The 27,979-nt window shown below is 34.6% G+C and overlaps 4 protein-coding genes and 1 long non-coding RNA gene across 7 annotated transcripts; 1 reads left to right on the forward strand and 4 right to left on the reverse strand.

Annotated features, from left to right (window-relative positions):
- Positions 1-44: 44 nt before the first annotated feature.
- On the reverse strand, positions 45-3,669 carry LOC130510051 (putative transcription elongation factor SPT5 homolog 2). The gene is made up of 14 exons (XM_057006392.1): positions 3,298-3,669; positions 2,851-3,110; positions 2,619-2,765; positions 2,364-2,525; positions 2,197-2,280; positions 2,014-2,084; positions 1,577-1,934; positions 1,346-1,501; positions 1,163-1,260; positions 1,037-1,085; positions 766-918; positions 547-690; positions 375-468; positions 45-265 (listed from the first exon to the last, which is right to left on the reverse strand). The coding sequence occupies exons 1-14, from the start codon at positions 3,542-3,544 to the stop codon at positions 45-47; spliced, it is 2,244 nt and encodes a 747-aa protein (XP_056862372.1). The 5' UTR covers positions 3,545-3,669.
- A 5,431-nt stretch (positions 3,670-9,100) lies between these two features.
- Positions 9,101-10,396, reverse strand: LOC130509646 (uncharacterized). Of its 2 annotated transcripts, none has more exons than XM_057005810.1 (3): positions 10,125-10,396; positions 9,464-9,992; positions 9,101-9,399 (listed from the first exon to the last, which is right to left on the reverse strand). In XM_057005810.1, the coding sequence occupies exons 2-3, from the start codon at positions 9,937-9,939 to the stop codon at positions 9,186-9,188; spliced, it is 690 nt and encodes a 229-aa protein (XP_056861790.1). In that variant the 5' UTR covers positions 9,940-9,992; positions 10,125-10,396; the 3' UTR covers positions 9,101-9,185. The 2 variants fall into 2 exon arrangements, with proteins under 2 accessions (XP_056861790.1, XP_056861789.1); XM_057005809.1 differs by having other exon boundaries at positions 10,131-10,395.
- A 2,204-nt stretch (positions 10,397-12,600) lies between these two features.
- On the reverse strand, positions 12,601-15,854 carry LOC130509118 (subtilisin-like protease SBT3.16). Its single transcript, XM_057004773.1, has 8 exons — positions 15,489-15,854; positions 15,335-15,426; positions 15,116-15,213; positions 14,199-15,019; positions 13,800-14,107; positions 13,590-13,704; positions 13,326-13,503; positions 12,601-13,233 (listed from the first exon to the last, which is right to left on the reverse strand). The coding sequence occupies exons 1-8, from the start codon at positions 15,603-15,605 to the stop codon at positions 12,680-12,682; spliced, it is 2,283 nt and encodes a 760-aa protein (XP_056860753.1). The 5' UTR covers positions 15,606-15,854; the 3' UTR covers positions 12,601-12,679.
- A 4,584-nt stretch (positions 15,855-20,438) lies between these two features.
- LOC108847505 (protein trichome birefringence-like 37) lies at positions 20,439-26,625 on the forward strand. 2 transcript variants are annotated; one of them, XM_018620754.2, is made up of 6 exons: positions 20,439-20,455; positions 20,573-20,876; positions 20,946-21,117; positions 25,265-25,446; positions 25,545-25,703; positions 26,147-26,625. In XM_018620754.2, the coding sequence occupies exons 2-6, from the start codon at positions 20,779-20,781 to the stop codon at positions 26,433-26,435; spliced, it is 900 nt and encodes a 299-aa protein (XP_018476256.1). In that variant the 5' UTR covers positions 20,439-20,455; positions 20,573-20,778; the 3' UTR covers positions 26,436-26,625. The 2 variants fall into 2 exon arrangements, with proteins under 2 accessions (XP_018476256.1, XP_018476255.1); XM_018620753.2 differs by lacking the exon at positions 20,439-20,455 and having other exon boundaries at positions 20,472-20,876.
- On the reverse strand, positions 22,975-24,170 carry LOC130509119 (uncharacterized). The gene is made up of 2 exons (XR_008943276.1): positions 23,501-24,170; positions 22,975-23,330 (listed from the first exon to the last, which is right to left on the reverse strand). It is a non-coding gene; the product is annotated as an uncharacterized LOC130509119 (long non-coding RNA).
- Positions 26,626-27,979: the final 1,354 nt, after the last annotated feature.

Consider the following 27,979-nt stretch of genomic DNA (forward strand, 5'->3'; position numbering starts at 1 on the left):
CGCGTCCCTATTAACTGTACATACAAATAAGACTTAGAATACACTCAACATGCAGCAACCAAGTGTGTGTGTAGAGGAAGATTGAGCTTGCCTGTCACAATCTTTGCCTCGTGTTCCAAACGCACTGTCTTCTCTTTGACTTCTACTATACGACCTCTATATCCCTTGAAAGGCCCCAGACGAACTTTCACATAAGCACCAACCAAAAGATCGTGACCACCCCTTCCTCCTCCTCTTCCACTCCAATGTCTTCCTCCAGCTCCAGCTGCAGTTTCACATGCAAGATTTTAGTAACAACTAGATTGCAGATATTTACTGAAACCAAAAACAGGAACTCTAAGTGACAAAATGGATGATGAAATCTCTAAGCATACAGTTATATCCCGAGTCCGCCCGTTGAAATCTTCTTGGAGATGGGGGCACCGGGGCTGGTGACTTGGAATTGCCCAACCTTGAGAAAGAATCAACCTAGTGTAGAAAAATTACACAAGAAACTGAAACTGTTGTTCGTCGAGAATCGAAAAAAAATAAGCAAAAGAGGCTTACAATTCTGTCAGCGCCAGAGTATGATCCACCGGAAAGAACACAAGATGAGCATTTAACGCAGACAAATCCAGCGTGCTCAACGTTATGCCGGTCATGTAAAAATAACACTCCTTTATAGATGTGCATAACTGGACCTTGTTTACCCTATCAGAAGCAAAATCAAATTGGTATATAAATTAAAAGAGTTTGCTACAAACTTTGACTGGCAAAGGAACTCACTTTGCTAGGACCCTCAGTGACCCTGACAACATCTTTCACCGTGATGACATTTTTGTTACGGTCTTTCACATTGATTCTCTTATCAATTTTGTACTTTATTTCTCCGTGTTTGACAATAGCCAGCTCCGTTCTTCCAGGAATCCCTTTAAGAACCTGAATAAGTTTAAAACAGAGGTTACTGAAGGTCTCGTTCATATCTATGTCTTAGCATTTGAAATGTTGAACAATAACAATTGTATGATTGTATCCACAACTAAAATTGGTAGGTTACCTGGATAGCTTCACTATCAAGTTTTATGATAACTCCAAAGCTCAAGTTACTGCATCGTATAAAATAAAGCTCTCATACACACATGACAATGTCATCGCTAGAAGTGGTTTTGGGCATTAAACTTACCTTAGAAGCACAAGATCATGAAGTTCATACTCTCCCATTTTTGTGACACCGTTAGTCACTTCTGCACTCTTCACGACGTGATCAGCGAAGACACGAATCTGCACATGTATATATTAATATATAATCACCATGTTATTCATTTTACCCTTTGTCAGAAATTAACTAACGCAAAAATTGACTTACATGTTGCTTGGTCGTATCAGTTAGAATGAAAAGCACATGCTGATCAACTTTGACAACCATGCCGGTTGCTTCTTTATGGGTGCCAGAAACGACCTTCACATGATTTCCAGGTTCGAAGTATTTGCAAAGCTCTCTCTCATTTACAGCAAGAGGATTCTGCAACAGGCATCACATTTTACTGGCTGCATATATATGTTGTTGGTGAAAAATGATAAGAGTTTGGATGCTTACATTAAGACCTTTCATCTCTGATCTGATAAGAACATTCTCTTCATCTACTTTCTCAACCCAACCCTTCATATTTTTTAAATCTCCCTTGACAACAATAACCTCATCACCTTTCATGAAATGACCCTTTTTCCTATTTGCAAATAAAGTGGACATATCAACAAAGTCGATCTCCCCATTTTCGTTTGATTTCTTAAATCTTTCAAGTTCATCGAATGTTGGTGTAACGTTCTGAGTGGAAATCGACTTCGTTGATACTTTCTTGTACAGGAAGCCATCTTTGAAAAGCAGACCACCGATATTTTCAAAGTAATCACCCGTCATCCGGTCACGTCGGCGCTCAACGCGTATGTGAAGTTCCCTAATGGCACGTTAAATTACAACTAATGAATACTCATAACAAAAATATTGCTTCACGTCGGCGCTCAACGCGTACGTACCTTGCCTCATCCACGTTCATGAAGCGTGGAGGTGGAACAAAAGATTTCTTCTTGACAATCACACTTCCTTCCTGCAAATACCCAAGTAAAAAAAATGTGCAAGAACAATTATTTTACACATTTAAAGAAAGTAGAACATAAATAAATTTCAATTATGAAACAAGTACCACTATAGTTGCATACCTGCTTATCGGCTAGAAGCTGCAGATCAATTCTTGGGATTAATTTGACTGTGACCCTCCTACGCACATCATCAACATCAACAACCTGTAAAGAGCTTACATATCATCACTCATCAGCATGGTTTCAGAGAAGTTTTATAAAGTAAAACACGTCAAATTAGATCGTACCTGAGCTAGATCACCCTTATATATCCCGAGTTTCATTCTAACCCATGTGTCACGTGCTAGCTCAACTGTCTTACTCTTTACAGAAAGAACATCTGCCATTTCTCTTATAGGGACAAGTAAAATCTTATGATTTGCGAAAATATTCCGCATGCCCTTGATAGCCTATTAACCACACGAAGAAAAGAATCAACATAGATTCAAACTCTAGTCAGAAAAAGAATAGCAATATACTTTTGCAGCCATCATCAAATATACCTCTTTAACGTGAGCCTCCATATCGGCTTCAATGTATATAAAGTTCTGGAGATGATCAAGCGCAATAACAGATCTGATCTTGAAATCCGATCCTCTATCCACGGCTTTTTGCATAAGACAAACAGCAACCTCTCTTTCACGACCAATCTGTAATTTGAAGATGATCATTACAAAACAGAACATACATGAAGAATGATGTAATGAAAAGAGAAGAAAGAAAAAAACATCCTACCGCACATTTCACCATCCACAGCTTGGGGTCACGAACTGATGGCAAGAGCGCTTGTTGATCAACGTGGGTAGGCTCTCCGTCTTCGTAATCATCTTCATCGTCATACTCTGCGCGAGGGTTAGAATACTTTTCTTGCATGAAATCAAGATACTCTTCAGCACCCACGCGAGAACGAAACGCCGCCGGTTCGTGAAAAGGCCTGTGACGACGGCCAACAACATCCTCATCACCAAGGTCAGCTTCACCGTGTTCAATGAAACCTACAGTTTTAAGAACAATAACAAGAGATCAAAATGTATATACTACTGAGTGCACAAGAAAGCCGCAAGACACAACTCGCAACTTGTAGAAACCCTAATTAAGCCGAAAACTCAAAAAGACGGATTCGTGAGAGTTCCTTGTGGTTTAGTTAAATCGAAACCAAATTGGAATATATTGTAGCTATACCGTCCTCGACATCGTCCTCGTCTTCTACTTCGTCGTCGTCTACGATGACGTCATCCTCTATGAATATGGAACCCGAAGGCTTCCTTTTCTTCCCACGCGCGCTACCGACTGAATGATCTGGATTTGATCTTCCCCGCTTCTTTCGCGAGCTTCTCGGTTCCTCTTCTTCTTCTTCTTCTTGCTCGGACTCGGAATCGTCGTCATAGGAGTAATCTTCGTCGTCGGACTCTGAGTGGTGGTGAGCCATAGTTTCGATTAGGGGAACTAGGGCTTCTCTCTCTCTGTCTCCGCTCTTACTCTGCTTCAAACCCTAGAAATCGAAAGGGATTTTTGCTAAGGCACTTGATCGGTAACGCGTTTGTGAGTAAAATCAAAAATTTGGTGACTTGCCAATTGTCAGAAAGTGCTCTCTTCTTTATATAGGCATTTATATGTTGCCCGTTTTGCCCTCAACGGACTGTGGAGTGTATGGTAGGTTCGCACACACGGTAATTGACACATTTAAACCGCCTAGGAATTTAGAATTTAGGATTTTGAACCGAAATTGTTAAATAAGGGATAGTTAATTAATATGATAAAATTGTTTAAATCAAACACATTATAAACAGCATACACTGCAATCATAGAGCATACCAAAAATCCATGTTTAATCAAGTTCAAAAAATGAAGTTTTATGAGTATTTTTTGAGAAACACATATAAGTGGATCTGGAGACAGCCCGTTAAAATATTGGTGTAAGTCCCCAAAAAATTAGAAAGAATTTACATAGATAAATGACTTTCAAATTATATAAAAATAAAATTTATAAAAAAATTACAAAAATGTTTTTTGTATAATGAAATCTCCTAGTTTTCAAATCACAGTTTCAGAAGTTTTATCATCCATCTACTGGAAAAATGGCTTATTCCCCTACGAACTAGTTGTTCCGGCTTTTTCACACACGAACTTTTAAACCATGCCAAAAACCACATGAACAACGGAAATATTGCTTATTCCCTTATGAACTAATTATTTCCAGCTTTTTCACACACAAATTTTTAAATTTTGCCAAAAACCACATGAACTACGCTATTTTTTTAATTACATACACAAACTATCAATTTTAAGCTAATTCCCCTAAAATCGTAAATTGTGTTATTTAAACATTAACTTAGTTTATGATAGGTGGATAGCCGGTTTAATTTTGGTTGATAAAAAGGATAATACATCGTTTTGTTATTTTTTTTTCTTTTTGTCAACTGTTGTTTTTCTTCAAAAATCGTTTTACTCTTCATCATCAATTGGGAATAAAATTTATTATTTTGTAGAAGATTAAATGTTTTACATGATGCATAAAAAAAGAGCAGCAACTACTAGTTTACCAATCCGCTATGTTGTTGCTCTTCTTTCTTTATGCATCATGTAAAACATTTAATCTTTTACAAAATAATAAATTTTATTTCCAATTGATGATGAAGAGTAAAACGATTTTTGAAGAAAAAGAGCAGTTGAGAAAAAGAAAAGAAAAAGAACAAAATGATGTATTATCTTTTTTTATCAACCCAAATTAAATCGGCTATCCACCTGTTATAAACTAAGTTAATGTTTAAATAACACAATTTACGATTTTAGGAGAATTAGCTTAAAATTGATAGTTTGTGTGTGTAATTCAAAAAATAGCATAGTTCATGTGGTTTTTTTGCAAAGTTTAAAAATTTGTGTGTGAAAAAGCTGGAAATAATTAGTTCATAAGGGAATAAGTAATATTTCCGTTGTTCGTGTGGTTTTTGGCATGGTTGAAAAGTTTGTGTGTGAAAAAGCCGGGAACAACTACTTCGTAGGGGAATAAGCCGTTTTCCCTCCATCTACTATGGTAAAAATAAGAAAAGAAGTCTAATCTGAAACAAATTAAATTTGAAAGTTTTTAAGAATACTAAAATAAAGATGATAAAAACTGAAATGAATTAGTTACATAATCAAGGACTTTCACTGAAATCATTAATACAAGAACTTCATGCGATGCATCCACTAACATCTAGTACTTAAAACGAACTATTGACGCTTACCAATGTTTTTTTCTACTAGATACAAAGCTGGTCCTAGTAATTATGGCCGGAGCACCTTGAACCCACGAAATGTTACACTTGTAATATCAATCCAACCACTAAGCTACTGAGAACTTTCTGTAAATTTATGGCTGTCTAAAATGTCAATATTTTGCGGCCGGAAGCACAAGCTTCACTGACTTGCTTCCAAGGCCGGTTTTGACTAGTTATAGATCCACACTTGTAGTAACCATGCACTTCGACAAGATATATTAATCCAAAAATATAAAGTTACTTAAGATATCTGTACAAAGAATTACCGGACAAATCTCCTTTGGCAGAGAGCTTACCACAAACATATATATGCATATGTAAGACTGAAGTAATAGATTCCTGCCAAAGGAGATCTTGACCTGTAATGCATTTGTACCTTCTCCACATATCATTAAATTTTTAGTTCATAATCTCTCTCTTTTCTAACATACTTGTTTGTGGTGTGCTTATATATAACACTGCAAGAAGCATATTCAATGGCACCATCCTTCGATCTAGGATAAAATCTATCCTACGTATATATATAATTAATCTCTTAAGGAATGATTCGTTTATGCTTCTAATATTTTGTGGCCATTAGAGCATTGAGTATTCTTTATCCGAGTCTCCACATTTTGTTCTACTTTACTTTATTAGAAGTATTATAGCATGATCCTTTCGAAATGGAAGATCCATGGTATTGTACTCTCCAGTTTTTTCATACTGAAACCCCACAAACTTTTTTTTTGTTGCCAGTGTTAAAGATTGTATTCTTTTGGACATATATCTTTCAAATCATCTATCTCTATATCATATGATACAATCTTCTGACTGTGTCTAATCTTCTGCCTTGTGTTTATATTTGTGAATGTTCGGCACCTGTCAACTCCTTTTTTAATTGTTTTCTTTTGTTAGGAAATTCATGTAGAACAAACCAACACTCTAGGCTCTGAAAAGATATGTGGGCTCTTCTTGTCTCACATGGTCAAATAACCTTCAAGTTAGAAATTTCACAGGAATACAAACATGTAAACTGTAGTATACTTCCAAATACATAATTTTCTCTTGTCCATTACAATACTGCACTTTAAAGACTGAAGTACTAATATCCTCAATATAAAATTAAGTCAATTTTCCCACTTTGGGTATAGATCGTCTTAATTGTATTGACTCATTAGTATGAAGTATATAATCACTTCAATAAAATGTCATACTTTGTATATATATCTTATTCTTGTGTCACTTGACTCACTTTATAAGATTTTACGATTATTATAGCTTTGAAAAGCCAAAAATGAAAGTTAACTATATGCCTCATGCACTGAAAGCATATTCATTAAGTATATCCAACGACAACAAACATTAGCTTGCATTGCATGATTTTGTACTCGATTATAAGTTTGACGACACATTTGCTTTAGTTATAGTATCTAACCGTTTGCTCTTTTTTCTTTTGTTAGCAAAATTTTTCACGACAGGTGTAGCCAACTAGAAATATAGTAAAATGTATCTAACTAGATGCAATTAATCAACTGTTCTCTCCACAAATTAATCGAACACAAGGTTACCTAAACCATTTTTATGACAATTCTGTTTCAGACATGTTAGATTCCACTTTTGAAGAAAACAGGAAGAAAAAGTTAGATTTCAAAGTGTTTATACTGTAAAACCATTATAAAGTTTTAACTTGATGTTTGAACTGGTTTTGGATTAGGGTTGAGTGCACTCTTTGATTAAAACCATCACAATTGATATATTATTTTGAGAGAAAACATAAAAAAAAAAAAGGAAAAACTTTTTTCTAATAGTACATTATTTTGAGGGGGAAATGAGGATGCAAATATCGTCTCAAATTTGAAGAAACACTATTCACAACCTCATTTTTGCTATTGAACATTTTATTTACAAATTAATATTAAATATTAATATTAAATATTTGTGTTTATACTTTTATGTAATTTTTTTATAAATTCATCTTTTCGAAGAAACCAAATTTTTTAATAAATTAAAGATTTATTAAAGTAATAAGTATTAATAATAAAATATACTTCGAATATTCTATTTTGAGAAAAAAAATAAGTGTAACCATTGGAGCAAAACTCAAAATCATACAATTGTTGTGTTTATTACTGTACATTATTTGTTAACAAATCGTAAATGTGTGATTTGATATTGGTAAAAATATATAATCTACCTCAAATAACGTTCATTGAGTGAAAATATTAGGCTCTTCTTGATCTATATAAATTCTTCTTTTTGTTTTGGTCAACAACATACATTATATATCAAAGTTTCAGAATTCAGATCGTATAGCGACAATTAACACACATCATTAGAGTAAGAACCTTGGTCTAGTAGATTGAAGAAATGAATAAAGGTATGAAAAAATTGCGAGGCAAATCTCCTTTGGCAGAAGAAAATGATGACAAAATGTATAGAGTAGTCAGCATCTCCTGCCAATAGAGGATTCGCCCTGTAATGTTTTTCTACCAAATGTTAGTCTTTTCCCCCTCTCTCACTTGAGTTCTTCAAATGAAAAAAAAAAACAAACTATGTAACGTATTTATAAACCTTGACACAAAGAGCATATACTATGGGACAATTCCTATTAGAAACATGAATCCACAAAACTTGGTATACAATTCACAAGGAAAGTATTTTGCAGTTCTGATATTTTTAAAGAAAAAAGCTGGTAAATTGGGATGTTAATCAGAAGCATGAGGACCGCATGAAGGGGCTGGTCTTTAGGATTATACTATACACATATGCTCTATGAAACATGGGATCTGCCACAGAATATGCTTTAACTTTTACACTTTCATCAACTATATATACTTTGCTAGTCCAACATGAGTTTACAGTAACTCAGATGTAAGTGAGTGAAAACAGTAAGAAGACATAAATAAGTATAGTAGATGTTGTGAAGAAAGAGAGATCATCAATGTATGACTGGATTACTGGGCGATTACTCCTATGGCAGATGGTTTTGGCTTGCTTGAGATGCAAGAAAAATGTTTCTCTGCCAAAGGAGATTTGCCCCGCAATTCATCCCGTGCAATCACAATATATCTTCTGATATCTCTAAGCAAGGATTTTTTTTGTGGAAGTTGTTATTCTATTATTCATCAAGTTTATGGATCAGTTTCGGTTCTTAAACTATCATGCGATCCAGTTATGTATGTTTGCCGTGGCATCACTCAAAACAACCCATTGAAAGTTTGTACAGCGTATGGTCCTAATATTTAGAGATTATAAATAATTTAATAAAAATTGTTTCTTTTAAAAATTTAGAATTTATATTTATGTAAAACTATTTCTAAAATTTTGAGAACCATAGACGATTACTATGTTATAAATTCCTACATAAATCTAGAGTTTATATTTATGTAAATTATTTAAAAAAAATCTGAGGACCATATGCGTTTATTTGTCCATGTCCAAGACCGGCCATGCGTTTATGTTTGGGGCTATAATCACATGTAACCACATTTGCCCATATGTAAGGCATGGAGGACACATCACATGAATACATGAGAGGTGAACGCCATTCTTGATTGGATGATGTTTTGAAGGGGTAAAAACACACATGGCCGGTATGTTTAAGTCTTAAGCTATAAAACATATTTCAGAAAATGGTTTTGTTTTACTAAAAAAGTGAAAAAACTCTGATTAGGCCATTTATAGATTCTTAATCAGAGTTTGATCTAAAGAGCTTGTAGTATATCTTCTTTTGTTTCCATATAGTCTAGAGTCAGAATAGAATTTACAAGTTACCAACATATACTTCTCAAAAAAAAAAGTTACCAACATATATGCTTATAAACTAACAAATTAAATAGATGGGTTTTGATAGTAAGTACTCATCTTCTTGAAAAACCAATGAAGCAGAATGATAGTGAGCAGAAAAACCATGAAGATGCAGCAAGACTGTCCAGTCCCACGTCTTCTTCCTTCATCCATTGTAGTATCCCTTATTTCGCTCCACTCCTCCTCCGTCAACCTTACTGGAACATTCAGTGCTGAAGAACCGCAGATTTCACATACACTACAAACAAGAAAACAGAGGTTTATACTAATGCTGAATCTTGAAGAGGAGTTGAATACGTTACCTGTTTCCTCTTAGCTTGAACCAAGCTTCAGCGCAATGAAAATGCGCAAGGCCAAGCTCGTTTTTGCATTTGCAACCAATCTGAATCAACTCTACATTTACCGACTTGCCAGAGACTCTATCTGGCGTTTGATCAGAACCAAAGTGACAGATTCTGCAGATTCTTTGTCCGTTATCACTTTCTCCTCCACCGCTCAGATCAACCACGTGAAACTCCTTGTCTTTTGCTTTTGTTGATGAATCGCTCTCGTGACAGCTTACCGCAGTAACGTTATTTGCAACTTCCTCGTGAACAGCATGAGCTGAAACGTTACTGCATCCAACACCGTGTTGCGGTTTATTCTCATTCTGTTCTTCAACCAACACATGGTCTGAGACAGAGTTACTCGTCTCACCCTTCACATCAGAGACTACAATCACAGCCTCAGACACAGATCCAATCGATTTTGAACAACTTTTCGTGTCCATTTCATTCATATACACACCAAAAAAAAACGAGGAGCGGTTCTAGTTCAAGAACTCCCAAGTTCCTACGAAGTCGCGAGATCAAGAATGATTGTATCAGACAAAAGAGTTAGACATAAACCCAAACTAAAAACCTGTAATAGCTAGAACATACTCAAATTACTGGTAAGCACTGTAAAGTACAATAAAGACCAAACCTTTACCAGAATCAAGATGCAGTTGAATGACAAGTGAGAGGAAAGCGACGAACTTTATGTCTGAGAACAACAAAATCTCAACAAAGTGTCGTTTTTTTTTCAGCTTTCAGCAAATAAATCAGACAATTGAATCTAAACCCTTTTGCCGGTAACGGATGCTCGTCGCTACAAATGCCTCTTTTGGGTTTCTTCTTCGATAAGACTCTTCAGCTAGATTTTAGGTAGTGAAAGAAACAAACCCATTGTTTAGATATTTATTGAGTTACTAATGAAAGTCTCTTTCTTTAGAACATTTAAGGATGAGCTAATACAGTAAAGTTTGGTACCCTTTTCTATGTAAAAAGAAAAGAAAAGAAAATAACAGAAAAAGGTTTGGCGAAGATTGAGAACAACTATTATCAGCTCTAATTCATTTTTAATTAAATGAAATTAACGATTTAAGTGGTGGAATAACTAAGTTTTTATCCGATAAATACAAAGTAAATTGGCAACTAGTATATTATGCAAATTAAGCTTATATAAGGTAGAAATGAATTTATTGTTACTATATATTCCTTACCATTTTTTATCAAACATTAGTCAATATCAGTTATTGTGTATACATATTTTGAGTAAATAATCACATATTGGAGGAAAAATAGTTAGACAGTTTAAGTAACATAAACTAATGGTTGACAAAAAATAATAATAAATAAACTAATGAAAGAAAGCTAAATCTTTTAATCATATAAAATCTGTTTAGTAAATCAATTATCCTTTTAGAAATGAGAATATAAATATTATTACCATTAGAAAGTTAAAGTAAGATAAATACAGTTCAACATCATCTTGAGATGACTCATGACTATTGATCTTATCCTCAATATTCGATATATTATTAAGAAAAAAATTATAGACAGTATACAAATTCATATTTGATTTTCAACCAAAAATAATAATAATTCGAATTACTGAGGGGGCATCATCAAAAGTTAAAGAACCTTGCCGAGGGAATTAACGTGAGCCTACTAAACCGGTAACACCATTATGACTAACCTAAATAATAATAGTATTAATCTCCTAAATGAACCAGAAAATGTAATGAAAAAGAAAGAAGCAAATATGAATCACCAATTGTGTAATTTGGAATTTCTTTTTGGCAGCAAGCTCCATTGCCACCCAACCCAAATTAGATTCTGAAGATAAGGTCGATAAGAAGGGTGAGATAATGAAATGATCCAAAAATGCTATTTTCATTAGATAAATAAATGTTGTAAAAAAATTAGATAAAATAAATATTGGTGGTGGTGTTAACGGTTAAGTCATACACAACACAAACTCTTGGTAAAGAAAAAGAAATAAAGAAAGAGTGACATCTATGAAGGAGGGCGTAGAACTCTTCATTCCTGCTATCTCCTTTGAAAGTTCCGAACTTAGCCCAATTTTACATTGAAATGATTATTTATTTATTGTCTTATTAATTTATGGAGTATTAATCTTTAGAGTTTATATTGTATTTACCGCGGATGAAAGAAGAAGCAATAGGGCTGATTTATAAAAAGTTTGGAAGTCCTAAACCCCACAAAACACTTCTGCAGTTGCTTTCAAAAAATAAAAATAAAACACTTCTGCAGTCTGGACTATATATTATACGATTCATCATTGTCACATCAAAATTGCATTTTGATCAATGTTTTGAAATCCGATTCGGATCCGCGGTTGAATCGGTAAACCTAATAATTCAAAATAAATCTGGTTCAAATTTTGTGAAAAATCCAAAACTAAAAAACCCAATAAAACTCGCTAAAATCCATTAAAACGCGGAACTCTATTATTGGTTGAACCACTTGTTGAATCGATAGACAACTTTTAATTTTAATTATATTTTTAAATATATTTTTTATAATTTTAATTAAGAAATTATGTTAAAATTTACTTTTGATATATTTTAGATTTGAAGTTTGATTTTATTATTCACATTAGGTATATAAATACTTATGAATTTTTAAGTTTTAATATTATTTGTTAATGTCATAAATCTTAATTTATTACAATTTTTTAAAATAATATAAATTATTTTTGATATTTAATATGTCAGATAAAAAGATATATAATTAAAGTTAAATAATTTCTAAATATTTTTAAACATTAATATATACATATTCAAAATATAATTTCGTGTTTTATAAGAAAATAGAAAATTTTTAACTTTACTTTCTATATATTGATTTTAAATAACCTAAAATTTCTAACTTTACTTTCTATATATTGATTTTAAACATTAATTTTTAACTTTACTTTCTGATAGTTAATAAACTAAATCGCGGTCGACCAATTATTTAGTTTATTAACTTTACTTTCTATATATTGATTTTTAAACTGAAAAATTATTTAGTTTATTAACTATCAGTTCAATCGCGGTCGACCAGATGATTTGGTGACCTCGAAAGTCATCCGATTTGGTGTCCAGATCGGGTTAAAAAAATTTCTTCCGATAGATAACAAATGCAAATTCACACTTGTATAATTTTATAATTATTATTCGAAAATATTAATAATTTTGTTACATCTTGAAGTTAAAAAAGTCTTGTTCTCACAGAAAGAGGTATTCTAACATTGTGAGCTCCGTTGTCAGTCCAAGTCAAGCTCCCAAAGAAATAATCAGTATTCCGTCGATGAGTCGTGGAGACTTTCACCGTAAATGTAATCTTCTTGGTGTTGGGACCAAACTCTAGAGTCTCAGGACTCACCTGAAGTTTAATACCAAGAGGCGGCTCGATCACAGCCTTGTAAACTGAACCAACCGGTCCAACATTGGTCACAGTTCTAGTTATAATGATCTCTTCACTGAGGTATGGAATTGTGATGGAAGGCACGTTGACATCAAGCATGGATGGAGTTGGAGAAGGGCAAGTGTATATTTTTCCAAGTAATTTTGAGATGGATTTATTTTTGTAGCCTGCGGAGCACAAGTAGTGAGCATATTCATCGTAGCCCATGTCGTAGACAAGTCCCGGGTCTGCTACTTTCCCCGGGTTCACAAGGCCACCTCCGTAGTCAAATGGGTCAGCAAGTTTGCGCGGGGAACCCTCCGCTGAAATAGGTTCTCCGAATGGGTCCGTTTGTAATGCTGCAATACTTATCAGTCACTCACTAGGTATTTCATCGGGAGCAAGAAACAAATATATTTGCGTGAATAAAAAAAGTATATGTAATGTTTACCGGTTGTGACAAGAGCGGATCGGATTGCAGCTGGAGACCAGTCCGGGTGTTTTTGCCTAAGAAGTGCGACTATTCCTGAAATGATAGGTGTAGCCATCGATGTCCCGGTCTTGAATCCGTATCCTTCTTCTGATGGTACGGCTGCAAGTATACCTGAACCTGGTGCTGCTAAATCAGGCTGTACTTAAAAAAAACACAAGCCAACTTCAGTACACCAACTGAATGTAAAGAGAGCAAAAATTAAGGGGCTCATATATAGTTCACCTTGAGAATGGCAGGAGATATTGAATTGGGACCTCTAGACGAAAATCTTGCGACCTTGGTCGAGAATGGTCGGCCAACGAATGACTTGGTAGGGCTGATCTTAGCTTTTGGAAATCTTCGTAAAATCAATCATTCAAATAAAATAAAAAACTCCGTTACATCAGAAAACAATTCATAACTGGATTACATTGTGAAGGAGGAGAAATTTACTTGGTTGTTTGGAGATACAACATAATGTCCATCCCAATTTCAAAGTCGACGTAGACATAAGGGACATCCATAGTTCCCGATTGTATACTGTCGTATGGTTGCGACGCAATAATGAGGCCAACAACACCGTTAGATTTTGTAAAATCTTCAATATCTGCTGGATCTGCTGGATTTGTTGGCTTTGTTTCGAAGCTAAACAAGATTTTTCCCTTAGCTTTACCGGCTTTAAAATCGTCTGCTGTCAAGTCGTCCATGTAAATAATATCAGTGAATCCGACTTCTTTTCCCGTGTATAGAGCTTCTTGACCCTGAGAATGATATATTATCCCACAAAATAGAGAGTTAAATGAACGGCTACAAACTGTTTGATTTTGATCACAAAGCACACCGGCTACGTACCAGTATGGTTACATTGTTTCCAAGAGTGATGGGCGTGAAGAACTCTCGGTCCATGGTCGTAGCCGCGACGGTTATGATCCACGGAGCAACGTTGGAGATGGTTTGTGCATGTGGACCATCGTTCCCACCGCCGCATACCACGGGGATTCCCTTCATAACGGCGTGGAAAGCACCAATAGCAAAATCACTCCTATCGACTTCGAAGTCAAGCGGTATTGTGCTTGCGAGCGAGAGCGATAGAACATCGACCCCATCGCGAATGGCGTGATCTATGGCCTTTAATATATCCGGTATAAAACACCCTTCCTTTTTATTCCAACAAACTTTGTAAGAAGCTATGCGGGCTCGCGGGGCACTGCCTCTGGCTGTTCCCGAGCCTAGGCCGAAGTAGCTCGCGTTCTTGACGAAAGAACCCACGGCAGTGGATGCACAATGGGTCCCGTGACCGTCTATGTCCAACGGGGATATGATCTCGTGTTTCTCCGCCTCTTTGTAAGTCCCATTGTACTTTTCGAGGAGACCCTTTGCGTAGTATTTAGCTCCGATCAACTTTCTATTGCAGCTTGATGCGTTGAACCCTTCTCCTGAAACACATCGTCCCTTCCAACGTGTCGGGATTGGTCCAAGACCGTTGTCGTCAAATGACTTTGAATCTGGCCATATTCCCGTGTCCAGGATTCCTATGATTGTTTCACTTCCCATATCGGTTTCATGGAGGAGACCAGTTGGAGTGGATGGAGTGAGTCCCAAGTAATCACTCGCCCTTGTTGTTGCCAGCTTCATATGCTTGCTTCTCGTTACATGAACAACATCCGGATGCTCTATTACAAAATCCAAAGTGAATATTTTAATTAGTACAGTTTCTGAGTTTGACCTAATTCTTGTGCAACACGCTTCTAAGGCATCAAACTTTTTACCTGAGAGTTCCCTTGATTGAGATTGTGTGAGCTTCGCTGAAAAGCCTGAGAAGCCATGTCTGTAACTATAAATCATAGACTCCCGGGAAGCTTTTTTGCTGCATCATCAGTCAAAGCATCATCAGTCAAAACATCCAAATGATCACTAAACCAATTTTTTCCGCACAGCAATCATGATCTTCGGAAAGAATATATAGACCAATGCACATGATTAGTTACCTTCCAAGAAGCAATTTGAGAATATCATGATGTGAATCAGTAACAAGTTTAGGATCGTCATGTTGCCTCTTCCCCAAATGCACCGTGTAAATCTATAGCACAAATATTAAAATAGACAAATTTAAGATAAATAAATCGACCATTTATAACGTACCTGGCTTTCCTGATTGGCAGAAGAAACCAAGGCTATCTTCAAGATTAATACTGAACATATAAACACAAGTGCAATATGCTTCCAGTGGTTTGATACAGTCAGAGAAGTAAACCCCATTTTCTGGGATCTAAGAGTTGTTGTTGAGTCTAATTCTTTATCTATAAGAATCTAATTCCAAGAATATTAATTAGCTTTTTTGTTCTTGAATCTCCGCGGCAGTGTTCTCTCTGATTGTATCCTAGAAGTGTAATGATGATTATATTCAACTCTTCTGGTTTTTAAATTGAATGATTTGGTTAAGAAATTATGGGAGTCTTTTTATCTTACAGCAAAGAAAGGACATAATACCAAAGCTCAACTGTTAATCTGGGAGTCCTCTGGTTTATGGTTTGGGACAAAACAATCCGTTTCTTTATATAACAATAGTTGAATAATTAAAACAAGTTAAAACTTGAAACAGTTGTTTCTGTCATAAGTCAAAACCATTATGATAGGATAAATGTTTTAACAGGAAAAGTTCAATAAATATAATTTCCTAGACTTTTAAGAACGCTTGAGAATATACAGTATAATATAGGTGAAACCCTATTTCACGATTTTGTGCTGATTTATTTTGCGCACTACATAACAGTATTTATTGTACTCAGAGCTCGGATAGGTAACTTGTGTTAGGAATCTCGCATCAGAAGAGGAGACATGACATAAGTAGTATATACTCCCTCTGTTTCATAATAAGTGTCACTCTGGGCTCATTTTCTTGTTACACAAAGAGTGTCACTTTACAATTCCAATGTAAATTATACTAACTTTCAGTTGAAAATTAATTGCAAACTACATTGATTTTATAAATTATTTTATTTATCTAAAATATTATTGGTTAAAGAGGTATAATTAATTACAACTTACATATATTTCAACAACTTTCTTAATCTGTGTGAAAAATGTCACAACGACACTCTTTAAAAAACGGAGTGAGTAAAAGATATCTAACAATTTACCTATTGCAAATTAATTTTGAGTTGGAACTTCCAGAAATTTTAATGGTATAACTATAAGATAAAGGTCTGTTTCTCTGGCCTATATATGACTGGTCCTAATAGACCCACCATGATTACAAGAGCAAGTCTGCCCATTTGTTCACTCCAGAGTCCAGACCCACCATGCTTGCAAGAGTGATACGGCCCTTTTGAATTAATAATCGAATCTGTTGACAAGATGTTCGTATGTTTATGTGCACTATGCAATAAGTTTTTTTTGGAGTAAGTTAAGTGGAAATAAGATTGACTATTCAATCGAATTTTAACGCTAGTGTACATGATTTGCCAAATTGCTTCAAACGGTTGATAAATGCTAGGCTCTTTTAATAATTTTAAACGTTCTCTATTAATTTCAAAGAATATTGTTAGCGCTAGTGTTGCATGATTCTATTTATTGCGAATAGGATTATAAATTTCTAGTTTTGTTATCTTTAGAAACCGTTTCGAACTATTGTGGTAACTGATTGTGAATTAATACATTTACTCGGTTTGAATCGAAACGTTCCAGATTTGATTTGTAACTTATTCATAATTTTTTTTTCTAAACTGTAAATATCATAAATGAATAGAAAAATTTACATCTCGATCACCGAAACTTATGTTCTTGTGTGGTGAATTAGTATTAGTTTGAAGTCGTTGGAACACTGTTTTTGTTTGGTTCTTGCTGTTTCAGTCATTTTGTCGCATCTTAAGTTGGTTTTTTTGGGTTCGTTTTTTGTGATTTATGTTCGCTGTAGAGGTATCTACTAGACCTTATCTTGGTCCTTTGTGGTTTTGGGAGATGGTTTCTAGACGAAACAGTTAACTTGACCTTCAGTTTTTCTCTTGCAAGGATGTGGGCAATCTTTGTTCTGTAGGTCACTTAGTTGCTTTACGAGTGTCCGCGTGTAAGAGATGGTGGTCTTCTTTGACGTTTTCCCAAATAGCGTTTCAAGGTCTTTTGTCCTTATATCTTAGTTTTAGTGGTGGTTTCTGGTCATGCAAGTTTCATATGGATAGCAGCTGCTGGAGTTGGTGTAGATTTGACCTCTCGATTGTTTCTGATATTGCTGGTTCTAGTATGGCTTGGTGATATTCCCTTCAGGGTTGGGACTACATATTCAAGACATTTGTTCCTTAGATCAGCTCCATTAATATCGAATTCTTTTGGAAATATGGAAGTAATAGACTTGTGGACATATATGAGTTTTAGGCTCTGTTTATGTCTTTGTTTTATTCTGTTTGGTTTATGTTCTTTGTTTTTGGTTTTTTATCAACACTATGTATCTCAACTTTCTTCGAGTTAAAAAGAAATAGAAGATTTTACAATGAAATCTTAAGTTCGAGCTATTTTGACAAAAAAAAAAACAAGCAGGATCATAAATTGAAACTAAAAGAAACACATTATCTTAACCACACTGCCATAAGAGAATCAAAGTGTTTCCTATGACTCCTTGTTGAGATGATGTTCCGTAGCTCTTTATGAATGCCATAGAACACGTTGCTGCTGAGACAGAAATTTGATTGTGCACCAACTTATTCATAAATTCTTATATTTAATTAAATTGCATTTGAACTTCCATTTGTTAATTATTAGTTAGTAAACCGAAGGATGGTTTTGTCTTGTCCCTTGGTATGTTTTTACATGATACTGCAAGAAAGAATGGCTTTCTCCTGCAGAAAGAAAGAATGGCTTGCTGCCAACTAGTAGTGTTTTTCACTCCCAACTACAGTGTCTTTCACATGCAGGATAGTTGCAGAAAACACAAACCAACATATATAGTTTAATATTGTAAAATATTTGGATTTTGAATAATGTATAAACAAAAAAGTCATAATACTTTCCTTTCAATCAAGCCAACTTTGACTATATAAATAAAGAAACCAATTATATGTTGGTCTTTTTTGTTTGCTTGCTTTCAGTGGCCTTGTTTCACAATGGAATCATATACAATGTCAAAAATAAAAAGAAACGTGAAATGATTTTCTTCCCTTACATGTGAGTACTCCTGTGAAAACCCCACTATTTTTTTTTTTGCAAACGGAAACCCCACTATTTTAAACACACTAATCAGCGAAACAGAATCAACTAGAAGAAAATAGCCAAGGTTGCCTGTCTAGTTCTGTCCTATCTTATCAGAAAAAAAAAGTCATCAAATTTGATAATTTTAACAAATGAATTAAATGAACAGATGGCGTAGAAGCATGTGAGAATTGATGGAAAATGATTTAAGATGTCCCCCGTGACAAGCTAAGCAATAGAATGTCCCAATGATAGCTTTGATTCATTCACGGGAGCCCCACGAAACACACACCTAAAATGATAATGTGGATGACTTCAACAAACCTCTTTTGCTTTCCATAGTTATTACCAGAATTATTGTGTCACTAGCGGTGTTGCAATAATCATTGGTAGACGTTCCAGATCACATTGGCAGCAGATTCCCAAGAAGTAATATTGTAGTACAACCTTTTGCATATCGTTTGGCTCTTTCAAAAACATTTATTGAAAAAAATATTACCGTACTACATTTTTTGTAGTAAGACATAGACATCCTTACTCGATTTATGCATATTGTGTCCTGGCGCAACATTATCACGACTTAGCCACCGTCCATGGTAGAGTCTTTTTGTATCCGGCTAGCAATAATTTTACAGCAGTTCTATAATTAGGATGGAGGTGGATATATTCTCAATAAACAACTAAAATAGTGAATAAAAATTGAGAAAACAATACAGTTTATCAAAAGAGAAACTGTTAATTAGAGCTTAGCATTATTAATATTTAATATATTACTTTAAAGTCTAAAATAAAAATGTACTAACAAAAGAATTAATCTAGTGGGTAAAACTCTTGGATCACTCCGTCGAGGTCGCATGTTCATTTCCTATTGAAAATGTCTACTATTATCTTAAGGAAAATTAATTTAATATAGTGTATTTACGAATCTCTGAGTTCATAACTTTTTAAACCATCTTCAATAATACCTTATTTTAAGGGTAAACATAAAAAAACGAAGGAAAACAATCTCTAATAGTGTGTTATTTTGAAGAAAAAAACAAATTTGTGTTTTGACTTGTGAATAGTATTTTTTCAAATTTGGGGAAACACTATTTACAACCTCATTAATATTAGATATATTTATTTATAATTTGATCTCAAAATTTTATATTTTTTTGTTCTATATCTATTTTTAATATATTATGTTTATACTTAAAAGTTTTGTTTAAGACTTTCATAATACAATTTTAAGATAATGTAAGTCTTCTATATTCTTTTAGAAACAAAATTTATGTGTATATATAATAAAAATATAGTTAAAATAAAATTGTAGTAAAATTTTTAAGTTTTTAAAGTAACAATCATTATTAAAACTAATAGTAAAATAATAGATTATATATTGAATACTTTATTTTAAGGAGATTTTGAAGGGAAATGATGTAAACTATTGGAGATGCCTTTAGTCATTCAAAAGAGTTACATGTGGTGTGAAAGTTTTCTCAAAGTTGAAAATCTATCAAATAGGAAACTCTTTTTTACTTTTCATTTTCTCCAATTTTTTTTGTTCTTGTTAAATTTATAGGAAGTGATGTCTTTGGAATACATCTAAATAGTTTGTTTAACATGTACTACTATGATATTATAATGTTATTATTTTTTCATTTCTTTCTTTGATGTCCATTTTGAAAATCTTGCAATAGGTTGTTCTTATTTTTGCGGCTATATAAAAAGAGTACTTGTTGACAAAATTTGATAGACACAGATTTTAACCACTGCAATTAGCTTACTAACAATATAGGCGAACCCAAGATTAGCTGACAATGTAATGATTTCCTAGTGAACTGATGGATTTCCATTACTTTTTGTTAATTTATTATGGAACCTATTATAAGGCCAATAGTCTCCACCCAAGAATCTCTTCACATTACACTCTATATACGTACATATATGTAAGTAGATACTAGTGCATATATAATTCCATCACAAAGCTACTTCCAACAAATAAATCTATATCATTTTTCTGTTAAAGATGGATTTCAAACTTATCTTTCTTTCCCTTCTTCCAGTTCTCATATTCACAATCTTGTCCAGAGCCGACCAGGCCTTGAGTTCCGACCAGAATTGGCATGTAAGTCACCATAACAGAGCTGCGTTGGCCGCCGCCGGAGGAGTAGGAAAAGTGGCGTTGAAAGGGAGGAAGCAAACTAGTGGTTGTAACTTGTTCCAAGGGAGATGGGTTCCCGATGCTTCTTACCCTTTCTACAATTCTTCCATGTGCCCTTTCATCGACAGCGAGTTAAACTGTTTCGGCCGACCAGACAAACAGTTTCTCAAGTACTCTTGGCAACCTGATTCATGCAGCATCCCAAGGTACGTAAAATTAACACACACATTTCAACTAAACATGATGATATTGATGTATGTAAATTGTTAATGAAGGTTCGATGGACAAGCCTTTCTGAATAAATGGAGAGGGAAACGAGTGATGTTCGTGGGTGACTCACTGAGTCTAAACATGTGGGAATCGTTAGCATGTATGATACATTCGTCGGTACCAGACAGCAAAACTACTTTTATCAAACGTACCCCACTCTCCTCTCTCACTTTCCAGGTCCCCCCTCTCTCTACCTCTTCTTTTTCGAAACAATTACACTCAGGGTCACTTTTCATCTTTTAATATCATAAAAGGTCACTTATTGCTACACAGACACTTTCTTCTAACAATCTATTGAGTCCACTTGAATCCTAACTAAAATATACTAACCGTAACATTAAAGCTTATTAACCTAACTAGAGAATAAGCGGGAATTAACCTCAGCCACACATCTTCCCTCCTATTCGACGGACAAGATTAATTCTAGTACACTAAGACAAAACATATATATCTCATTTTATGTTGTACCTTTAATACGAATGATCCAGATTTATCCTATTTTTTGAAGATATCACTATCTTCATCAGCTGTTTTTTTGTCATGATAAAATCAAAAATCCCAACCATCGAGCATTAACTCTCTGGTGACTCTCGTTGAAATTTTGCGATCGACATGGAAACAATGTCACAGATTTTTCCCGTTTGCCCTGGTATGCCCTTGCTTGAATTACAAAACATTGTGCTATGCTTGCCGCCGGTGCATTGGACACCGGTGCTGTTCATTCATGGGACACTGGTGCTCTGCTTGCCGCTTCGCCATCATCTCGTGGCTCCTCTGGTCGCGTCTCGCCGTGATGAGCCGCCGCAGATCCTCCTTACGTTGTCTTCAAAAAGAAATCTTTGAATTGAGATCGAGCCCATCAAATCGAGTTGATGGGTTCTTCTCAAGCGGTCGATTCATCCTAATCGGAACTGAAGATTGAATCATGTGTTTGACATCACCGGATCCGCAGTTCAAGTTTCACGCTTCAATAGATCTACTTCTCGTTCTCAAGAGCCAGCTTCTCAATAATTTTCACTTTTGGTCCCTGTTTTTTTTAAACTTAGTTTTTGACCCCACAACTTCCAAATGATGCATGTTTCCCCTTAATTCTGCCTCAAAACTGTTGGTTGCGCCTCCTAGTACATGTGTGCAAAATAGACAAACGGTACTCCTAAGAAAATTAACAAGATGTACAAATTACTATCCACATGTACACATGTTTTCTGTCTCTTCATGTACATAATTTTATATTATCCTCATGTATACTAAAGTTCATGTACACCATTTTTGTCAAAAATATCCATGTACACATATTCAATTAAGTTGCAAGATTATTTTCCAAATATAACATAACCTCCGTTAAGTTTTCTCACAGAGTCATGACACCTCTAGCACTATGAACCATTCTCAAGCAAGTCGAAACCTCAAAAACTGAGAATTTCACTAAAATTGAACAGCTCTGATACATTTTTATTGCAAATAGTTCCATTTTCATGAACATTCCAAACTAATAAAAATAATCTTCAATGTCCATGTGTATATTATGAATCAGTATGTATGAGAATTGTCACAATGTCCATGAACATACCAAACTTGCTATTGTAAGGATACTTTTGTACATTTTTAGAGACACTTCTGTACATTTTTGAAGATTGTCACAATGTCCATGTACATTATGAAACTGAGAATTGTCACAATGTCCATGCTGTCACAATGTCCATGTGTACATTATGAAACTGAGAATTGTCACAATGTCCATGTGTACATTTTTGAGAATTGTCACAATGTCCATGTGTCCATGAACATACCAAACTGAGAATTTCACTAAATTTGAACAGTTTTGATACATTTTTATTGCAAATAGTTCCACTTTCATGAACATACCAAACTAATAAAAAGAATCTTCAATGTCCATGTGTACATTATGAATCGGTATGTATGAGAATTGTCATAATGTCCATGAACATACCAAACTTGCTATTGTAAGGACACTTTTGTACATTGTTGGAGATACTTTTGTACATTTTTGAGAATTGTCACAATGTCCATGTGTACATTATGATTCAGTATGTATGATTTGTACATGTGGACAATGAAATACATGTGTACACATTAACAATACAAACTTTACAAATACTTAAATTTGCAAATGTATGAAAATTATATGATGTGTACTCGGTGTTGTTCCCATGTACACATTTTCTCTTGTACACATGTACACACTTGCTTGTGCACATGTACATAGGTTTAAATGCATCATCACTTCTCAATTTATGTTTTATGAATTTGTGTCTAGCCTTCAGAAGCTCAACCATGTTGGCAACTTTACAATCGAAAATCTCACTATCAAATTTCCCCCCATCCATCCTCTTTGTTCTCTCCACACTTCATATAGATTGCACAGTCAGCTATAAACATAGAAACACGTCAACCAAAGCAAAATCAATACACATCTCAACCGCAAACCATACAAACATAGTATGCAACGTACATGTACACATGCATTCTTGTTGTACACATGTACATCAAATGTAATGTGCATAACCTTAAACGTTCGTACAAGTGTACAAATAGCTACCTGAGGATCATGATCAGCCTTTTTCACCTCTGCCAAAACCAACTCTATGTGTTGTGGGAGCTTCTCACAGACATAGCTTCGAAGATTCAGCTCGTCGTCTTATCGATCTGTCACGAACAAACGTCGCGGTAATCTCTTGTTCATGACTCCCTCCTCTGCTTTCGCCTTCCCTGTAACACACACAAACCAAATAAAAAATCAGCTTCTTCAGTCCCAAAATAGAACCCACAACCCCAAATCAAAATCTAATCCGCAAAATCAGAACCCAAAACAAAAAAATCGTTACCATAATCCATGAAACCCTATATCCCACCCCAAATCGAAACCTTAGCCACTAGAAGCTACTCGGAAAGTAACGATTTCACGAAAGCAATCCCAGAATCAAAATCGCAAAAGGAACCCCAATAACCACAAAAAATTGCCTTTTCTTTTCGCCTCTCAGCCCGCTTTTTTCGCGCTGTTACCCTCATCTCCTTCATCCTCCGTCATCAAAATCGTTGTCCGTCGGAAAATCTACTCTGTCGTTTTCTAAATCGTCGTCCGTCGGAGATTCCTACATCTTCTCTCTCTGTTTTACCAAAACTGATGGAAAAAAATTATTAAATCAATTTTTTTTTAGTTTTCTCCAATTAATAAATAAACTACGAGAACAAAAGCTTTATCTTCTTCTTTTCGGAGACTACAAGTGGGACCAAACCTATTTTCAAATTTCAAATATCCTAACCAGTAATTAAATGGTCAATTACCTATATACCCACAACTAGTTAAGGAAAAAAAGGACAATTGTGTATTCAACCACAAGAAACTACCTTAGTAGCAACTTGTGACCTCACATGTAATAAAAAGAAGTAAAGTGACTTAGAGTGTTATAAACTCTTCTTTTTCCTTAAATCTAATTAAAAATATGTATTTAGATAAAAACAAAATCTGATAATTCATCATCACGAGGGGCGCCTGTCATTTTATTCAACCAAGTTGGTCACGGGCTGTATATTATATAATATTTTCATTATAAAAAGAAGCATTCTCGAATTTTGATTTTAATCTTAATGCAAAAATGTTTTGTGCAAATGCTTGATATCCAAGGTATTATGATTTTGTCTACCTAATGGATCTTTCTTTTTCTTTATTTAATTAAATTATGAACAATGACTAAAAGATGTAAAAGCAAAAGCATATAGATTTTACAAACCAATAACTGTTTTCCTTTTCTATATCATATTTTATTCAAAAGAGATTTCTACGAAAATGTCATAACTTTTTGATGTAGCCGTATGCTTTCACTTCTATTTTGTCCAATATATACTTGTTATCTCAGTTACGAATTCTACACACTGTATGTTTGTTTTGGCAGCGTATAATTGTGTTTGTGTGTGTGTCCAAAATTATCTTAATGACGACATTGGCATGCTTAATTAGTGCTGTCTTAGGATTTGGGCTATTTCACTCTTCTAGTTGTTTAGAAAATAATCTAATTATTATAAAAATTGATATATAACAATGAATAAACTCGAAAGAAACAAAAACAAGAGAACATAGCAGAGACAGGAAGTAGGAGACGGGACAGCTAATGACAATCAATAAACAGTCCCAAGTGATTGTTACGGAATTTCGGATACTCAGTTTCGAATAATGTATATAAAATGTGAAATTTTCTACGTAACTGATTGTTATCTATTTTTCTACTGAAATAATTACGTATTCATATTTATAATAATTAATAAAGACTATTAGATTCTTAATCTTGTTAAATGATAAAAACAGGAATATGGAGTTACATTATACCTATATCGAACACCATACCTAGTGGATATCTCTAAAGAAGATGTAGGGCGCGTCCTTAACCTTGGAACCATCGAAGGTGGTGCTGATGTCTGGAAAGACATGGACATTCTCGTCTTCAATTCTTGGCACTGGTGGCTTCACAAAGGAGTACAATCTCAAGGGTTCGTACCATATACCTTGTAATATTTATCACTTGGGATTAATACATGCTTAGTTAACCAAAATCATCTTCTCTACTTCTATTATGTTGTTTATTCAGGTGGGATTTTATACGAAATGGGTCTTCACTGATTAGAGACATGGACCGTCTTGATGCTTTCAACAAAGGACTCACCACTTGGGCTCAATGGGTTGATCAAAATGTTAATATATCGCAAACCCGAGTTTTCTTCCAAGGCATTTCTCCCACTCACTACATGTAAGTTCAACATATACGTACTTTCTCTGTTTTTAAAGGTAAATTTTCTAAAGTATTCACTCATACTAAAAATATTAAATATTTTCTATTAAATTTATTATTTACTTTTAGTCTTTTACTATATTTTTTGTAACTGTTTACCTTTACTATATACTTTCCCATAATCATCAACTAATGATATTTAGCCGGTTCAATCGGTTAATGTTTTAAAACATAAAAATTATTAATATCAATGACTAAATACCTTAAAAAATTTAATTTTTTTTTTGTAGAAAATAATCTGACAAAAGTATCTATCCTCTTTTTTAACGAATTTATCATGCTAAAACGAAAGGCATCTATACTATAAATACATTGAAAATAGCGTTTTCAGGTAAAATATCTAATTTATTGTTTTTTTTTGAAGAAAAATATCTAATTTATTGTTTTTGGGAATTTAATAGGGGAAGGGAATGGAATGAGCCGAGGAAGACTTGCAACGGTCAGATGCAACCGTTAACCGGGTCAACATACCCAGGTGGTTCACTTCCAGCAGTAAGTATCGTGTCACGAGTGTTGAGCTCGATGAAAACACCAGTTTACTTACTCGACATCACAACTCTGTCTCAACTAAGAAAAGATGCTCATCCCTCTACCTATGGAGGTGATGGAGGAACCGATTGCAGCCACTGGTGCCTTCCTGGTTTGCCGGATACTTGGAACCAGCTTCTCTATGCAGCTCTTTCTATGTGAAGAAGTTGACTCAATACACAGTTGCTTGTATATTACATTCTTGGAAGTCCAAAGGAAAAAAAGAAAGGACTGACATTTTACTTGAAAGATTTACAAACAAGAAGACGAGGATAAAGTTGTAAAGTGTTTTACATCTATTTTCTTTTGGAAATTTGGAATAAGAACTAATGAGTAACACATTTGTATTCTACTGAACTGTATTGGATCAACTCGGTAACAAAATTTGACTGACTCGTCAGTTGTGGTTGCTAAATTATTCCAAACAGATCTTGACTTTTTTCTTCTAGATTCTAGATTCAGAAGTGGAAAGAATTAACATGGATCTCTCAAAAATACATATATTATTGTGTTATATATGTCTCAGGTGACGTCTAAAGCAACCCCGGGTAGAGATACTTTGCATGGTGCAAACAATCCTAAATCTTTTAACGATCCGATAAGAAAGATTCATAGCATATGTAAGAAAATGTATAAATACACCTAAACGTAAATGCACAGCTTCACAATATTTCAAACGTACTATTTGATAAGTAATAAGAAAATATCACATATGCACTATAATATATAAAAGTTTACATCTATAAAGTTGAAATTACAAATTTATCTATGGATTTGGTTTATAGCTTTATATACTCTTGCTAGTAAGTGCAAGATTTTCTTTATTAAAATTACTTTTAAAAGAAAATTACAATTTGGTCAAGGTTTAGCTTGTTAAAGGCAGCTTTTCGTACATTCTGCTTGGTCCTTTGTGCATACTATTCCTCCTTTAGTGCAGCACCAGTTACCAGTTGATGTCTTGTATATTTGCATTGTTTTAACCATTCATTCATAAGCATTTTCATCATATAGAATAGCATTTAGACATGTTTAGGTTGCATTTTGCATGCATAAGTCTCTATTAGGTACTGGAGTGCCAAATGAAGTTATTGGAGACATTTGGATGCACTTGGAGCTCAAAAGATGTGAAAAGGAAGATGATTGGACGAGAAGAGCCTGGAGCGACCTGCAGAGGTCGCTGTGAGACCTCGCTCCAGCCGGAGCGACCTTGACGATCAAAGCTGGAGCGACCACTCCAAGTCGCTCGGCTTTACACGGCTCGAAAACGAAGAAAATGCCTCCGGAGCGACCCCTCGCAGCGACCACCCGAGGTCGCTCCCGAAGCCCAGAGCGACCTCTCGGAGCGACTGGCCAAGGTCGCTCCGCGTCATCAGTGCACGATTTTTATTATTTTCAAGGACCTTTTTGCAATTTATTGTGCACGTTTTTGCACTGAAAAACCTAATGTTTAAGTATTCTTTGTAGCCACCATTGGCAGATTATCTTTTATCTATTGAATACACAAAACTCTCTCAAGAAAAGCTCTCTTTTGATTTGATTGTTCTTGTGTTCTTGTGATTTTCTTTTCTAGTTCTCTATATGATTCATCTGAAATCCACCATGGGTTTAAGAGGAATCATGGAGATTAGTGAGTAATCACCTTTTGGATTCATGGGTTAGGGTGATTAAGGGTGATTAGGCTAGTTCTAGGATGTTTTAGGTATATA

Source organism: Raphanus sativus, chromosome 3, assembly GCF_000801105.2.
Source record: "Raphanus sativus cultivar WK10039 chromosome 3, ASM80110v3, whole genome shotgun sequence".
Classification (NCBI taxonomy): domain Eukaryota; kingdom Viridiplantae; phylum Streptophyta; class Magnoliopsida; order Brassicales; family Brassicaceae; genus Raphanus; species Raphanus sativus.

What these genes read in the sequence shown, in the direction of transcription:
- LOC130510051 (XM_057006392.1), bottom strand. Translation starts at nt 3,544, where the DNA reads ATGGCTCACCACCACTCAGAGTCCGACGACGAAGATTACTCCTATGAC. An exon ending in CAGAGATGAAAGGTCTTAAT is followed by an intron (nt 1,502 to 1,576) that starts GTAAGCATCCAA and finishes TGCCTGTTGCAG; the next exon opens with AATCCTCTTGCTGTAAATGA. An exon ending in ACTCTGGCGCTGACAGAATT is followed by an intron (nt 469 to 546) that starts GTAAGCCTCTTT and finishes TTTCTACACTAG; the next exon opens with GTTGATTCTTTCTCAAGGTT.
- LOC130509646 (XM_057005810.1), bottom strand. Translation starts at nt 9,939, where the DNA reads ATGAATGAAATGGACACGAAAAGTTGTTCAAAATCGATTGGATCTGTG. An exon ending in TTCAAGCTAAGAGGAAACAG is followed by an intron (nt 9,400 to 9,463) that starts GTAACGTATTCA and finishes TCTTGTTTGTAG; the next exon opens with TGTATGTGAAATCTGCGGTT.
- LOC130509118 (XM_057004773.1), bottom strand. Translation starts at nt 15,605, where the DNA reads ATGGGGTTTACTTCTCTGACTGTATCAAACCACTGGAAGCATATTGCA. An exon ending in GAAACAATGTAACCATACTG is followed by an intron (nt 14,108 to 14,198) that starts GTACGTAGCCGG and finishes TATCATTCTCAG; the next exon opens with GGTCAAGAAGCTCTATACAC. An exon ending in TTGTATCTCCAAACAACCAA is followed by an intron (nt 13,705 to 13,799) that starts GTAAATTTCTCC and finishes GATTTTACGAAG; the next exon opens with ATTTCCAAAAGCTAAGATCA.
- LOC108847505 (XM_018620753.2), top strand. Translation starts at nt 20,536, where the DNA reads ATGGATTTCAAACTTATCTTTCTTTCCCTTCTTCCAGTTCTCATATTC. An exon ending in GATTCATGCAGCATCCCAAG is followed by an intron (nt 20,877 to 20,945) that starts GTACGTAAAATT and finishes TTGTTAATGAAG; the next exon opens with GTTCGATGGACAAGCCTTTC. An exon ending in AAAGGAGTACAATCTCAAGG is followed by an intron (nt 25,447 to 25,544) that starts GTTCGTACCATA and finishes TTGTTTATTCAG; the next exon opens with GTGGGATTTTATACGAAATG.